General features: G+C 46.6%; 1 protein-coding gene across 1 annotated transcript in view; it reads right to left on the minus strand.

Annotated features, from left to right (window-relative positions):
- The window catches only part of LOC139402158 (voltage-dependent P/Q-type calcium channel subunit alpha-1A-like), a 90,801-nt gene that overhangs the window by 4,303 nt on the left and 71,498 nt on the right, over nt 1-15,000 (minus strand). Inside the window, exons 31-38 of the mRNA XM_071146244.1 lie at nt 14,895-15,000; nt 14,346-14,430; nt 10,050-10,168; nt 9,870-9,935; nt 9,630-9,727; nt 5,191-5,341; nt 4,245-4,372; nt 2,015-2,111 (exon numbers count right to left, since the gene is read on the minus strand). The exon at nt 14,895-15,000 is cut by the window's right edge and continues 5 nt beyond it. Coding sequence (XP_071002345.1) covers nt 2,015-2,111; nt 4,245-4,372; nt 5,191-5,341; nt 9,630-9,727; nt 9,870-9,935; nt 10,050-10,168; nt 14,346-14,430; nt 14,895-15,000 — 850 coding nt within the window. The remainder of the gene's footprint in view (nt 1-2,014; nt 2,112-4,244; nt 4,373-5,190; nt 5,342-9,629; nt 9,728-9,869; nt 9,936-10,049; nt 10,169-14,345; nt 14,431-14,894) is intronic.

Raw genomic sequence — 15,000 nt, forward strand, 5'->3', positions numbered from 1 at the left:
TGTAGGGAGTGTGTATAGGTCTGTGCAGGGGGCAGAAGGGCAGACAAGGCTTCCTCCGTTCCCTTGCTCCTGTGGCTTAGCGTATCTGAAGGGTCTCTGGGACTGACTATCATTTCCCTGTCATTCTACTTCACGTTCATCCCTCCCTCCATCCCTCCCTCCCTCCGTTCATCCCTCCCTCCATCCCTCCCTCCCTCCGTTCATCCCTCCAGCCCCAGTTCCGACCGATAATAAAAACAGTGCTCACCATCACACCACCACTAACAGACAATAATGACAGCGCTGAGTTTTAGGAGTTTGGAGGGGTGATGGAGGGGTCCCACGAGGGAGGAGGGAAAGGGAGGGGGGGGGGGGGGGAGTCTACCTTGTAGGCGACCCGGGCAGGGCACCTCTTCCCCAGGCCTAACGGTGGACACATGTGCCTGAGCATCTGATACATGTCATTGTAAGTGATTCGGCCGCTGTAGTAGTGGTAGTAGGCCCACACGTACACACACACACACACACACACACACACACACACACACACACACACACACACACACACACACACACACACACACACACACACACACACACACACACACACACACACACACACACACACACACACACACACACACACACACACACAACGACAAACGTGGACGGACAACCAAGAAATGAAAAACCGATGAGGGGGTGGGGGGGGGTGGGGAGTTTGGGTTGACACACGAACAAGAGGTGCATGGGGGTGGAGGAGAGGGGGGGGGACGGGAGACGAGAGGAGAAAGGAACAACAAAAAGAAAGGGGGAAACAAATACACAGAGGTTATTGTTTGGTCAGAAGAGGTTACGAGAGGGGAGAGAGAGGGGAGGTTAAGAAAGATAGAGACTCAGCTCTGGTTGGCTATCTCGGGGGAGAAGAGGGGGAGAGAGGGAGGAGGAGAGAGGGTGTGGGGGTGGTGTAGTTTTAGTATAAGTAGCTATAATAACACAGCGTTCTATGCGAGGAGGTAGAAGGGGGTGTTGGTGTCTCCTCTCATATAGAACGTGCAGGGGGGCTTCTAGCAGGCAAGGACAAGCACCACTGCTGGGGTGATGATGTCACAAATGGTAAGTCATGTCAATGCAGTTCCTTTTACCCCCCAACTAGGGTTGTACAATTCTGGAACCTTTCCCTAAATTCACAGGTTTTCCAGAAATTCTGTTTGGAAGATTCCCGGAATCAGCAGAGAACCAGGATTGCTGGAAAACCTGAGAATTTTGGGAAAGGTCCCGGAATTTTGCAACCCCTCCCCTACCCCCCCCCCCCCCCCCCCCCCCCCCCCCCCCCATTCTAGAACAATGCACGATGCTAGAACCCTGTTGTACCATGGTCTGACCATGGTCATGGTTAGATAGACAGCAAGCACAAACCAAGAAAACACAATGGTTCCATTTTCTTGTGTCGTTGATAAAGTATTGACTCCGGGGTTGGGGTCAATTCTATTTCAATTCAGCCATTTTTCTCACTGAGACGCATGGAACTGGAATTTTAAGTTTACTTCCTGAACAGAGTGAATTGAAATGCAATTGACCCCAACAACCTGGATTGACTCATTGAAAAATGTGCAAGTAGTGAATCGTTTGTAGTAGTGAATCGTTTGTAGTAGTGAATCGTTTGTAGTAGTGAATCGTTTGTTCGTTTAGTGAGTACAGTACAGATAGCAAGTGCAGTGCACGCCTACAACATCATGCTTCAGACAGTTGCTACTAAAACAGGTGTGGTGTGTTCTGCATTGTCCCAAACATTCTCCTCTATCATAATCAAGAATGCATACCAATATTAATAAGAAAACCAAAGCAAGATGGTGACTGTGGGTGACTACAAACCAAACCAAACCAAAATCTAATAAGAAATGACCATGAAGAAGAAGTGATAAAGGAAAATGAGAAAAAGAGAGAGATAGAGCGTAACATTCATTCCCAAGTCTCTGAGTGAGAGACAGAACGAGCAGGTTGCGTAAACGTTGTGTTATAGTTGGGTCCAAACCTTGCAGGCCACCCTATGAGGGCATTTCTTGCCCAAGCCCAGAGGAGGGGAGATTACTCTCAATAAACTGTACATATCCTTATAATGTATGCGCCCGCTGCAAGAAGAATACAGGGAGGTTAGAGGAGGAAGGGATACAGAGAGAGAGAGAGAGAGAGAGAGAGAGAGGGAGGGGGAGAGGGAGGATACAGAGAGAGAGAGGGGGAGAGGGAGGATAGACAGAGAGAGAGAGAGGGGGAGAGGGAGGATACACAGAGAGAGAGAGAGAGAGAGAGGGAGGGGGAGAGGGAGGATAGACAGAGTGAGAGAGAGAGAGAGAGAGAGAGAGAGAACAGAGTGAGAGAGAGAGAGAGAGAGAGAGAGAGAGAGAGAGAGAGAGGGGGGGGAGGATACACAGAGAGAGAGGGAGGGGGAGAGGGAGGATACACAGAGAGAGAGGGAGGGGGAGAGGGAGGATAGACAGAGTGAGAGAGAGGGAGGGGGAGAGGGAGGATAGACAGAGTGAGAGAGCACAGAGGAGAACAAGAGTATAAATCAGTCTAACAAGCATGCACACATGGCACACACACACAAACACACAAACACACACACACAAACGTTTTTCCACATTTCTGATATATATTTTTCTACATATAATTCCACATATAATCTACATAGATACTTCTACATATCTTTTTCTACATTTAATTTCATACATAATTCAACATGTATTTTTCTACATTTAATTCCATACATAATATACATAACATATATTTTTATATTTATATGTTTCTACATATAATCTACATATAATCTACATATAATCTACATATAATCTACATATAATCTACATATATTTTCCTACATATATTTTTTTACTCAAAGACATCTTTCTTCCCTGTCCATATTTCCTCCAACCACATAAAAGCTGTATGTCTATCAGTACATGTTCAGAGATATCCTGAAGAAAAAGAGAGCTTTCTAATGGACAATGCATTTCTCAGTATCAAAATACAGGGTGTGTATTTTCCTGGTGTTGCCATAAACTGCCAATGGTTGCCAATAGAAACGTTAACCATTCAGCAATGAGTGATATAAAGAACCACAATGCAGACAATCTCTCTTCCTCTCTCTCTCTGCCCTTATCTTCTTTTATCACCCCCCCCCCCCCCTCTCTCTAGCTCTATTAACCTGTACATTTGGTGGAAGTGCACTTGGAGAGAGGCACACACACACACACACACACACACACATTGAGGGAGTGTTACGGCCGGGTAGTCACTGAGTTTACAGCACATAGATTTAAGGGCCTCCACAATATCAACACTTCGGTAACAGAAAGAGAGAGAACGACAAAGGAGAGCAAGAAAGACGAGAGACAGGACGGCTGGTCAGGTGCAGAAGCACCTGTTCCCTGTTAACTCCATCATCATTATCATCAGTATCACTAAACTCCCACGTCCGTAAATAGAGTTAGATAGAGGACTCATACTTGTATCTGTGCCATTATGGTGTCTGTGACAGCAATGTCGAAATGGGTTAAATCCATCTACAGTCCCCTATCTAACTCTGTGGTTTATTGTCAGTTGAAATCGTCTCCTCTGTCACGTGACTGGTCACATGACTGGGGTCAGGTTTGCGCTTTCAGTTAAGGGATTAAGGTTAGAATGAGAAGCTAGAGCAAAAGTGTATTAGGAGAGAAAGGCATGGGTTAGCTAGTGGTACTGTACAGTCAACAATGTTAATCATGTGTATGATGCTGTGTCCATATATGAGTTTGACGTACGTGGAAATCTGTATGTGCCTATCTGTACGTACATTAGTCAAGTGTAAATGAACAAAACATTTTGTCCGTTTGATTAAACAAGAATAGTCTATACATATGTACATCGGTGATAGTGTCTACAGCAGTGTGTGTGTGTGTGTGTGTCTGTGTGCGTTTATGTGTGTGTGTACCTGTGTGTCTGTGTGCGTTTATGTGTGTGTGTGTGTACCTGTGTGCGTTTATGTGTGTGTGTGTGTCTGTCTTTGTGCGTTTATGTGTGTGTGTGTACCTGTGTGTATCTGTGTGTGTTTATGTGTACCTGTGTCTGTGTGCGTTTATGTGTGTGTGTGTACCTATGTCTGTGTGCGTTTATGTGTGTGTGTGTGTGTGTGTGTGTGTGTGTGTGTGTGTGTGCGTGTATATGTGTGTACCCGTGTATATCTGTGTGTGTGTGTGTGTGTGTGTGTGTGTGTGTGTGTGACTCACCAGGCAGCGGGGTCATACTCGGCCCATATCCTGACGTACTCGTCCAGGTGATGAGGACCCAGTATAGATGAGTCTCTGGTCAGGTACTCAAAGTTATCCATGATGACAGCCACAAACAGATTCAGCATCTACACACACACACACACACACACACACACACACACACACACACACACACACACACACACACACACACACACACACACACACACACACACACACACAAACACAGTCAGGGACTAAGAGTCAGGGACTAAGAGTTAGGGTCTAAGAGTTAGGGTCTAGGGTTTAAGAGTTAGGGTCTAAGAGTTAGGGTCTAGGGTTTAAGAGTTAGGGTCTAAGAGTTAGGGTCTTGGGGCTAGGGTCTAAGAGTTGGGTCTAGGTGTTAGGGTCTACGAGTTAGGGTCTAGGTGCTAGGGTCTAGGAGTTAGGGTCTAAGGGCTAGGGTCTAGGAGTTAGGGTCTAAGGGCTAGGATCTAGGAGTTAGGGTCTAAGGGCTAGGATCTAGGAGATAGGGTCTAAGGGCTAGGGTCTAGGAGATAGGGTCTAAGGGCTAGGGTCTAGGAGTTAGGGTCTAAGGGCTAGGGTCTAGGAGATAGGGTCTAAGGGCAAGGGTATATAAGTTAGGGTCTAAGGGCTAGGGCTAGTCCTCTTACCAGGAAAGAACAGAGGAAGATGAAATGCTGTATGTGAAGGTCCTAGTGGGAGGGGCTAGGGCAGGGTTTCCCAAACTGGGTCCTGGGGCCCTCCCTGGGGGCACATTGTGGTTTCCTCCAGCACTACACTGCTGATTCAGATAACCAACTCATCATCAAGCTTTGATTATTTCAATCAGCTGTGTAGTGCTGGGACAAAAAAACAACAACCTGAATTTGAGAAATGCTGGACAAGGGTATAAGGGATAGGGGTTAGGGGCTAGGGGTTAGGGTTTGATTAGTCCTCTTACCAGGAAAGAACAGAAGAAGATGAAGGAGACGAAGTATGTGTATGCGAAGGTGCTGCCACACTCTGGTTCTGTGTTCCCTGAGTCTGGGTCACACTTCTTACCCCCCAGACACGACAGCATGATGTCATGCCACGCCTCACCTGTCGCACTCCTGGTACAGGACACACACACACGAACAGACACACATGAACGGACGCACACACACACACACGCACGCACACACACACACACACGCGCACACACACACACACACACACACGGACGCGCACACACACACACACACACACGAACGGACGCACACACACACACATGAACGGACGCACATACACACACACATACACACATATGGATGCACACACACACACATGAACGGACGCACACACACACACACATACACACATATGGATGCACACACACACACATGAACGGACGCACACACACACACACATACACACATATGGATGCACACACACACACATGAACGGACGCACACACACACACACATACACACATATGGATGCACACACACACACATGAACGAACGCACACACACACATACACACATATGGATGCACACACACACACACATGAACGGACGCACACACACACACACATACACACATATGGATGCACACACACACACACATGAACGAACGCACACACACACACACATACACACATATGGATGCACACACACACACATGAACGGACGCACACACACACACACATACACACATGAACGGACGCACACACACACACATGAACGGACGCACATACACACACACATACACACATATGGATGCACACACACACACATGAACGGACGCACACACACACACACATACACACATATGGATGCACACACACACACATGAACGGACGCACACACACACACACATACACACATATGGATGCACACACACACACATGAACGAACGCACACACACACATACACACATATGGATGCACACACACACACACATGAACGGACGCACAGACACACACACAGACACACACATGGACAAAAACAAACAAAAACATGTGTGTCAGTGTGGGAGAGAAGAGAGAGGGTGAGGGAAAGAGAGAGAAAGAGAGAGAGGGTGAGGGAAAGAGAGAGAGGGTGAGGGAAAGAGAGAGAAAGAGAGAGAGGGTGAGGGAAAGAGAGAGAGGGTGAGGGAAAGAGAGAGAGGGTGAGGGAAAGAGAGAGAAAGAGAGAGAGGGTGAGGGAAAGAGAGAGAGGGTGAGGGAAAGAGAGAGAAAGAGAGAGAAGGTGAGGGAAAGAGAGAGAGGGTGAGGGAAAGAGAGAGAAAGAGAGAGAGGGCGAGGGAAAGAGAGAGAAAGAGAGAGAGGGTGAGGGAAAAAGAGAGAGAGGGTGAGGGAAAGAGAGAGAGTGAGGGAAAGAGAGAGAGAGAGAGGGTGAGAATAATAGAACACAGAGAAAGAGAGAGGGTGAGGGAAAGAGAGAGAAAGAGAGAGAGGGTGAGGGAAAGATAGAGAGTGAGGGAAAGAGAGAGAGACAGAGGGTGAGAATAATAGAAAACAGAGAAAGAGAGAGGGGGTGAGGGAAAGAGAGAGAAAGAGAGAGAAAGAGAGAGAGGGTGAGGGAAAGAGAAAGAGAGAGAGGGTGAGGGAAAGAGAGAGAGTGAGGGAAAGAGAGAGAGAGAGAGGGTGAGAATAATAGAACACAGAGAAAGAGAGAGGGTGAGGGAAAGAGAGAGAAAGAGAGAGAGGGTGAGGGAAAGAGAGAGAGTGAGGGAAAGAGAGAGAGAGAGAGGGTGAGAATAATAGAAAACAGAGAAAGAGAGAGGGGGTGAGGGAAAGAGAGAGAAAGAGAGAGAAAGAGAGAGAGGGTGAGGGAAAGCGAGAGAAAGAGAGAGAGGGTGAGGGAAAGAGAGAGGGTGAGAATAATAGAAAACAGAGAAAGAGAGAGAGGGTGAGGGAAAGAGAGAGAGTGAGGGAAAGAGAGAGAGAGAGAGGGTGAGAATAATAGAACACAGAGAAAGAGAGAGGGTGAGGGAAAGAGAGAGAAAGAGAGAGAGGGTGAGGGAAAGAGAGAGAGTGAGGGAAAGAGAGAGAGAGAGAGGGTGAGAATAATAGAAAACAGAGAAAGAGAGAGGGGGTGAGGGAAAGAGAGAGAAAGAGAGAGAAAGAGAGAGAGGGTGAGGGAAAGAGAAATAGAGAGAGGGTGAGGGAAAGAGAGAGAGTGAGGGAAAGAGAGAGAGAGAGGGTGAGAATAATAGAACACAGAGAAAGAGAGAGGGTGAGGGAAAGAGAGAGAAAGAGAGAGAGAGGGTGAGGGAAAGAGAGAGAGTGAGGGAAAGAGAGAGAGAGAGAGGGTGAGAATAATAGAAAACAGAGAGAGAGAGAAAGAGAGAGAGGATGAGGGAAAGAGAGAGAAAGAGAGAGAGGGTGAGGGAAAGAGAGAGGGTGAGAATAATAGAAAACAGAGAAAGAGAGAGAGGGTGAGGGAAAGAGAGAGAAAGAGAGAGAAAGAGAGAGAGGGTGAGGGAAAGAGAGAGAAAGAGAGAGAGGGTGAGGGAAAGAGAGAGAGTGAGGGAAAGAGAGAGAAAGAGAGAGAGGGTGAGGGAAAGAGAAAGAGAGAGAGGGTGAGGGAAAGAGAGAGAGTGAGGGAAAGAGAGAGAGAGAGAGGGTGAGAATAATAGAAAACAGAGAAAGAGAGAGGGTGAGGGAAAGAGAGAGTAAGAGAGAGAGGGTGAGGGAAATAGAGAGAGTGAGGGAAAGAGAGAGAGAGAGAGAGAGGGTGAGAATAATAGAAAACAGAGAAAGAGAGAGGGTGAGGGAAAGAGAGAGAAAGAGAGAGAGGTGAGGGAAAGAGAAAGAGAGAGAGGGTGAGGGAAAGAGAGAAAGAGAGAGAGGGTGAGAATAATAGAAAACAGAGAAAGAGAGAGAGGGTGAGGGAAAGAGAGAGAAAGAGAGAGAGGGTGAGGGAAAGAGAGAGAGTGAGGGAAAGAGAGAGAAAGAGAGAGAGGGTGAGGGAAAGAGAAAGAGAGAGAGGGTGAGGGAAAGAGAGAAAGAGAGAGAGTGAGGGAAAGAAGAGAAAGAGAGAGAGGGTGAGGGAAAGAGAAAGAGAGAGAGGGTGAGGGAAAAGAGAGAGAGAGGGTGAGGGAAAGAGAGAGGGTGAGAAAGAGAGAGAAAGAGAGAGAGAGGGTGAGAATAATAGAAAACAGAGAGAGAGAGGGTGAGGGAAAGAGAGAGAAAGAGAGAGAGGGTGAGGGAAAGAGAGAGAGTGAGGGAAAGAGAAGAGAGAGAGAGGGTGAGGGAAAGAGAAAGAGAGAGAGGGTGAGGGAAAGAAGAGAGAGAGAGTGAGGGAAAGAGAGAGAAAGAGAGAGAGGGTGAGGGAAAGAGAAAGAGAGAGAGGGTGAGGGAAAGAGAGAGAGAGGGTGAAGGAAAGAGAAAGAGAGAGAGGGTGAGGGAAAGAGAGAGAGAGGGTGAGGGAAAGAGAAAGAGAGAGAGGGTGAGGGAAAGAGAAAGAAAGAGAGAGAGGGTGAGGGAAAGAGAAAGAGAGAGAGGGTGAGGGAAAGAGAAAGAGAGAGAGGGTGAGGGAAAGAGAAAGAGAAAGAGGGTGATGGAAAGAGAAAGAGAGGGGGTGAGGGAAAGAGAAAGAGAGAGGGTGAGGGAAAGAGAAAGAGAGAGAGGGTGAGGGAAAGAGAGAGAAAGAGAGTGTGAGGGAAAGAGAGAGAAAGAGAGAGAGGGTGAGGGAAAGAGAAAGAGAGAGATGGTGAGGGAAAGAGAAAGAGAGAGAGGGTGAGGGAAAGACAAAGAGAGAGAAAGAGAGAGAGGGTGAGGGAAAGAGAGAGAAAGAGAGAGAGGGTGAGGGAAAGAGAAAGAGGGAGAGGGTGAGGGAAGAGAGAGAGGGTGAGGGAAAGAGAAAGAGGGTGAGGGAAAGAGAGAGAGGGTGAGGGAAAGAGAAAGAGGGAGAGGGTGAGGGAAAGAGAGAGAGGGTAAGGGAAAGAGAACGAGAGAGGGTGAGGGAAAGAGAAAGAGAGAGAGGGTGAGGGAAAGAGAAAGCGAGAGAGGGTGAGGGAAAGAGAGAGAGAGAGGGTGAGGGAAAGAGAGATAGAGAGAGAGGGTGAGGGAAAGAGAGAGAGAGAGAGAGAGAGGGTGAGGGAAAGAGAGAGAAAGAGAGAGAGGGTGAGGGAAAGAGAGAGAGAGAGGGTGAGGGAAAGAGAAAGAGAGAGAGGGTGAGGGAAAGACAAAGAGAGAGAAAGAGAGAGAGGGTGAGGGAAAGAGAGAGAAAGAGAGAGAGGGTGAGGGAAAGAGAGAGAGAGAGAGGGTGAGGGAAAGAGAGAGAGGGTGAGGGAAAGACAAAGAGAGAGAAAGAGAGAGAGGATGAGGGAAAGAGAGAGAGCATAGATATTGAGAAAAAGAGAGAAGGAGCATATGAAAGCAGAGAGAGAGAGAGAGAGTAGATAACCCACCTGAATAGTAACATGAGTGCCATGATGAAAGTCCTGAAGTTGTTGTTTTCGTTGATGGCACTGCCTTCGTCCTCGCCCAGTGCCAGATTACCAAACAACTATACACACACACAGAGGTAAAGGAAGTGATCATTTAGTGATGAATTCTGACTATTGACATCCATCATTGGCTGTTGGCATCAATAGAAATCCTTTTCTGAATAGATGCTTTATTACAGAGGCTATGTCAGCAGTACTCACCTGCATCCCAATGATGGCGTAGATAAAGAACAGCATGCCAATGAGGAGGCACACATAGGGCAGCGCCTACCGGTGGACACACAGGGAAGTACATTTTCAGTGTTAAGACTACAAACAGCTTAACTGCCCATATCAGACTGGACATAGTGTGTGTGTGTGTGTGTGTGTGTGTGTGTGTACCTTAAATGACTGGACGAAAGTCCAGAGCAGGATGCGTATAGTCTCTCCTTGTCTCAGTAGCTTGACGAGACGAGCCGCTCGGAACAGTCGAAGGAAACTCAGGTTGATGAAGTTATTCTACAGCAGCGATGTATGGGTGTGTGGCGATGTATGGTGTGTGTGGTGTGGTGTGGTGTGTGTGTGTGTGTGGTGTGGTGTGGTGTGTGTGTGTGTGGTGTGTGTGTGTGTGTGTGTGGTGTGGTGTGGTGTGTGTGTGTGTGTGTGTGTGTGTGTGTGTGTGTGTGTGTGTGTGTGTGTGTGAAGAAGAGAGAGAGGGAAAGAGACAGTTAGTTTTACTGAACTATTATCGCCCCTCTATCAAAAAGCCAAAATCAAACCAAAACAAAGAGAGAGGAGAACAAAAAGGAGAGAGAGAGGAGGTTAAATAGGAGAGAGAGAGGAGGTTAAATAGGAGAGAGAGGAGGTTAAATAGGAGAGAGAGAGGAGGTTAAATAGGAGAGAGAGAGGAGGTTAAATAGGAGAGAGAGGAGGTTAAATAGGAGAGAGAGAGGAGGAGAGAGAGAGGAGGTTAAATAGAGGAGAGGAGAGAGGAGGTTAAATAGGAGAGAGAGGAGGTTAAATAGGAGAGATGAGAGGAGGTTAAATAGGAGAGAGAGAGGAGGTTAAATAGGAGAGAGAGGAGGTTAAATAGGAGAGAGAGAATAGGAGAGAGAGAGAGAGATTAAATAGGAGAAAGCGGAGGTTAAATAGGAGAGAGAGAGAGTTAAATAGGAGAGAGAGAGGAGGTTAAATAGGAGAGAGAGAGGAGGTTAAATAGGAGAGAGAGCGGAGGTTAAATAGGAGAGAGAGAGGAGGTTAAATAGGAGAGAGAGAGGAGGTTAAATAGGAGAGAGAGAGGAGGTTAAATAGGAGAGAGAGAGGAGGTTAAATAGGAGAGAGAGATAAGGTTAAATAGGAGAGAGAGGAGGTTAAATAGAGAGAGAGGAGGTCAAAACTAGGAGAGAGAGAGAGAGAGGAGGTTAAATAGGAGAGAGAGAGGAGGTTAAATAGGAGAGAGAGAGAGGAGGTTAAATAGGAGAGAGAGAGGAGGTTAAATAGGAGAGAGAGAGGAGGTTAAATAGGAGAGAGAGAGGAGGTTAAATAGGAGAGAGAGAGGAGGTTAAATAGGAGAGAGAGGAGGTTAAATAGGAGAGAGAGAGGAGGTTAAATAGGAGAGAGAGAGGAGGTTAAATAGGAGAGAGAGAGGAGGTTAAATAGGAGAGAGAGAGGAGGTTAAATAGGAGAGAGAGGAAGTTAAATAGGAGAGAGAGAGGAGGTTAAATAGGAGAGAGAGTGGAGGTTAAATAGGAGAGAGAGAGAGGAGGTTAAATAGGAGAGAGAGAGGAGGTTAAATAGGAGAGAGGAGGTTAAATAGGAGAGAGGAGGTTAAATAGGAGAGAGAGAGGAGGTTAAATAGGAGAGAGGAGGTTAAATAGGAGAGAGAGAGGAGGTTAAATAGGAGAGAGAGAGGAGATGTTAGGAGAGAGAAATTAGGTTAAATAGGAGACAGAGAGGAGGTTAAATAGGAGAGAGAGAGGAGGTTAAATAGGAGAGAGAGAAGGTTAAATAGGAGAGAGGAGGTTAAATAGGAGAGAGGAGGTCAAAACGTTAAATTATTCAAATGATACCAAAATACAACCATAACACAACAGACCTGACTAGAAGCCAAAGAAACACACAACGCAAAACAAAATGGAACGAAAAGAGAGAAAGAGAAAAGGAGAAAATCATAATTGAAAATAAATCAAAAACGCCATCATCCAATCCGGTAAAAGTAGAAGGTTGTATATTTATTTTCTATAAAAACCAAATGCACTGATCTTAGGGGGGCAAGCAGGCCACAAGGTATGGAGGTACTGGCATCCAACAGACAGGACGCACACACACACACACTGCACTCCTCAACCGCACACACACACAGGAAGCTGGCACGCCTCGCCACTAAGTGATTGGCTGAGATTGGTCATGAGGTGTTCAGCATTCTGAACTGTCTACTCTACTGTCTACCCTAACCTCAGAATCTCTTGTGCGACGAGGTGCACTACTGTTGTGTGGCACAGGTTGGCGTGCAAAGCAGTAGTGGGAGGAAGACGAGGAGGAAGACAAGAAAGAGGAAGCTAGCATGCAGACAGATCCAGCTTCAATGCAGGCAATGGCATGGCAACACTATTGCAACTACCTTCTCTTTAGCAGGGGGCTGAAGAGTAGGGCGTCAGTGTAAGATGCTACAGCTGCATGCAGACCAGTGTTAGAGTATCCCTCTATCTGGTCAAGCAGAACAGAAGCCTTGGCAAGCATTCACACGTCCTTCTGGCAGCACTACGGTCAATGTGTGAGTGTGTGAGTGACAAATCTATGCAGAACATAACAGCAACCAATTCATGTGCATTTGTGTCCATGATTGTGTGTGTGTGCGTCGTCGTGTGATTCTATTTGTATGTGTGTGTCGACACAGTGTTCCACAACGGTTCCTTCCTTCAGCAGAAGAACACTTTTAGGTTCTAGATAGCACTCTTTTCTCAGAGTGTAGGTGTGATTCTATTTGTGTGTGTGTGTATGTACCCTTTATCCATGAACTGACCAATAGTGTGCCAGAAGGAGCAGATCTTTCAAAAGCTGCCGAGAGGAAGCCCACTGGAGTCATCAGGCACACACACGATTCAACTGCCAATCAGAAGTGCATGCACTTGGGTCAGAGGTCAGGGGTTAAAAGCAGCTAAGCCCAGAAGGTTGGGGGTGAAGGGTCAGGGAAGTCAGGAGGAGGGCGGGGCCACACATTGGCCAACGGGGATGCGTGTAGGTCTGAGAGATAAATGACAAACCAACCTCCTACATGTGGCAGGTAGATGTAGAAGGATGGATGGAAGGAAGGAGGGAGCAGGATGGATACAGTGAGTGTCAGCGAGAGGAGTCGGTGGTGATTTGGTGATTTTTTTGTGGGGCACGGCAACAGCACACCATCACACAACAGCACACCACACAGTCGGCGTCATGGATTGCATGGGACAACATGGGAGGGGATTCATAGTGCATTTCGATTGGATGGATTTATCAGAAGTAGGAAGTAGTAGTGGGGGCGTAGGACGCCAACAAAGCAGAGGTTGGTTTTTAAAGAAAGCATGTAAAAAGATAGAACAGGAAAAGGAATCATTATGAAGGTAGTTACAACATAGTTACAACATAGTTACAACCATAGAAATGTCGTCTTTCTATAGTTACAACAAGGCCACAGAGCTTTTGGAAGCACATTCATGCTCAAAAACATGAATCTGCTTCCATCCAAAACATCAGTCAACAACAACCCAATTTGAGTGGTTTTGTTTCAGGCTCTCCTCGTAGTGACATTAGGTAAAGATCTACAGATGGAATCCGCAGTAGGAGGAAACAGCTCCACTGTCTGCCCCAGGGCCGTTGTTATTGATGTAGTTTTGTTGGACGAAGCTCCAAGGTGGAGAGAACTGGGGGAGCGGCACGCATCGAGGTCAAACAGTTGGTGGTACATAACGCTGCACTTCTGTCGCACAAACAAAACAAGTCATTTCTTAGCAAACGGACCGTTCCACCAATTAACACAACCAGTTGTAAAGCATTCAGCTCAGTGTATTGAGATCCTGTAGGACCTGCTGTAGAATGTGACTACGGGGAGAGTCTGAAACAAAAGTGGACATAACATTTAAACTACATCGTGAATTCTTACCACTGCCATCCTACTACACACAGCGAAACATCTATCATATACAACACAGGATGAAGCACAATTACAAACACAAATATGTGGGAATAGACACAGACAAGCAAGACTTGACAACACAACAACACACACATAACATTGGGTTGGATGGCAATTTGAGCGTTCCAATAGACGACCTACTATCCACCAAAATAATATCTTTCAGCTCATTGTAAAGACAGTGGGTGTGTCCCAACAACCTCTAGCTCCTCCTACTAGGAAGCACGAGCTCACTATTCCCCACAATAGTAAAAGCATCAGATCTGTGTATGGATAAATTCAAGGGAGTGTCCACCAATGAAATCCATGAAGGGAAGTGAACAAGTGCACACTTCGGGAGAAAGGAGAGAGTATTGTGACACACCCAGTATCTTATTAATAAATCATAGATCAGTAGTAGACATTTACAGGTTAGGTGTGTATGTGGTAGACACATGTACACACCACCACATACTTACTAATTCCCATCCCACTGCTAATTAAACCCACACACATAGCCTATAGTACTATGCCCCAAGACGCACTTACCCAAAATTCTGTCACCAGGATATCAGTGAAGCTTCCGAGCACGGAGACAAAATCAAAAATGTTCCAAGCGTCTTTAAAATAATTCTGTTAGGGCACAGGAAGAGAAGACATATTTTAGCCAATCAGATAGCAGAGAGACAGAGATGTAACCAATCACATTTCTCCGACATTGGACATGGACAGGAATGAATTTTGCACCAGTCAATTACATTATTGTTACCGTGGTGACGGGGGGGGGGGGGGGAAACAAGAGACATAAACCAATAGCAGTGCGGAGAGACAGGGTGGTAACCAATCACATTGCTCCTAATGGAGGACAGTGACATGAAGGAATATGCACTAGCCAATCACATTATTGTTACCATGGAGACAGGGACTAGGAGGTGCATTAGCCAATCGCGTCGCGTTTAGAGAGTAACTAGGATAACATGCTCCAGTTGTGTCCACTAAAATAACCCGACTTATAAATGAATAATCGGAATAAGAAGCTCTAGCAGATATAGCAGGTCACTCTGGATGGGCGCGTGACAGCGTGTGTCTAGCCTCACCAAAACCCCGAAGGCGATGATCTTGAGAATACACTCCATGAAGAAGAGGGTAGTGAAGACGATGTTGATGTTCTTCAGGACTTTATCATAGGTGTCAGACGCCCCA

Source organism: Oncorhynchus clarkii, unplaced genomic scaffold, assembly GCF_045791955.1.
Source record: "Oncorhynchus clarkii lewisi isolate Uvic-CL-2024 unplaced genomic scaffold, UVic_Ocla_1.0 unplaced_contig_10649_pilon_pilon, whole genome shotgun sequence".
Lineage (NCBI taxonomy): Eukaryota > Metazoa > Chordata > Actinopteri > Salmoniformes > Salmonidae > Oncorhynchus > Oncorhynchus clarkii.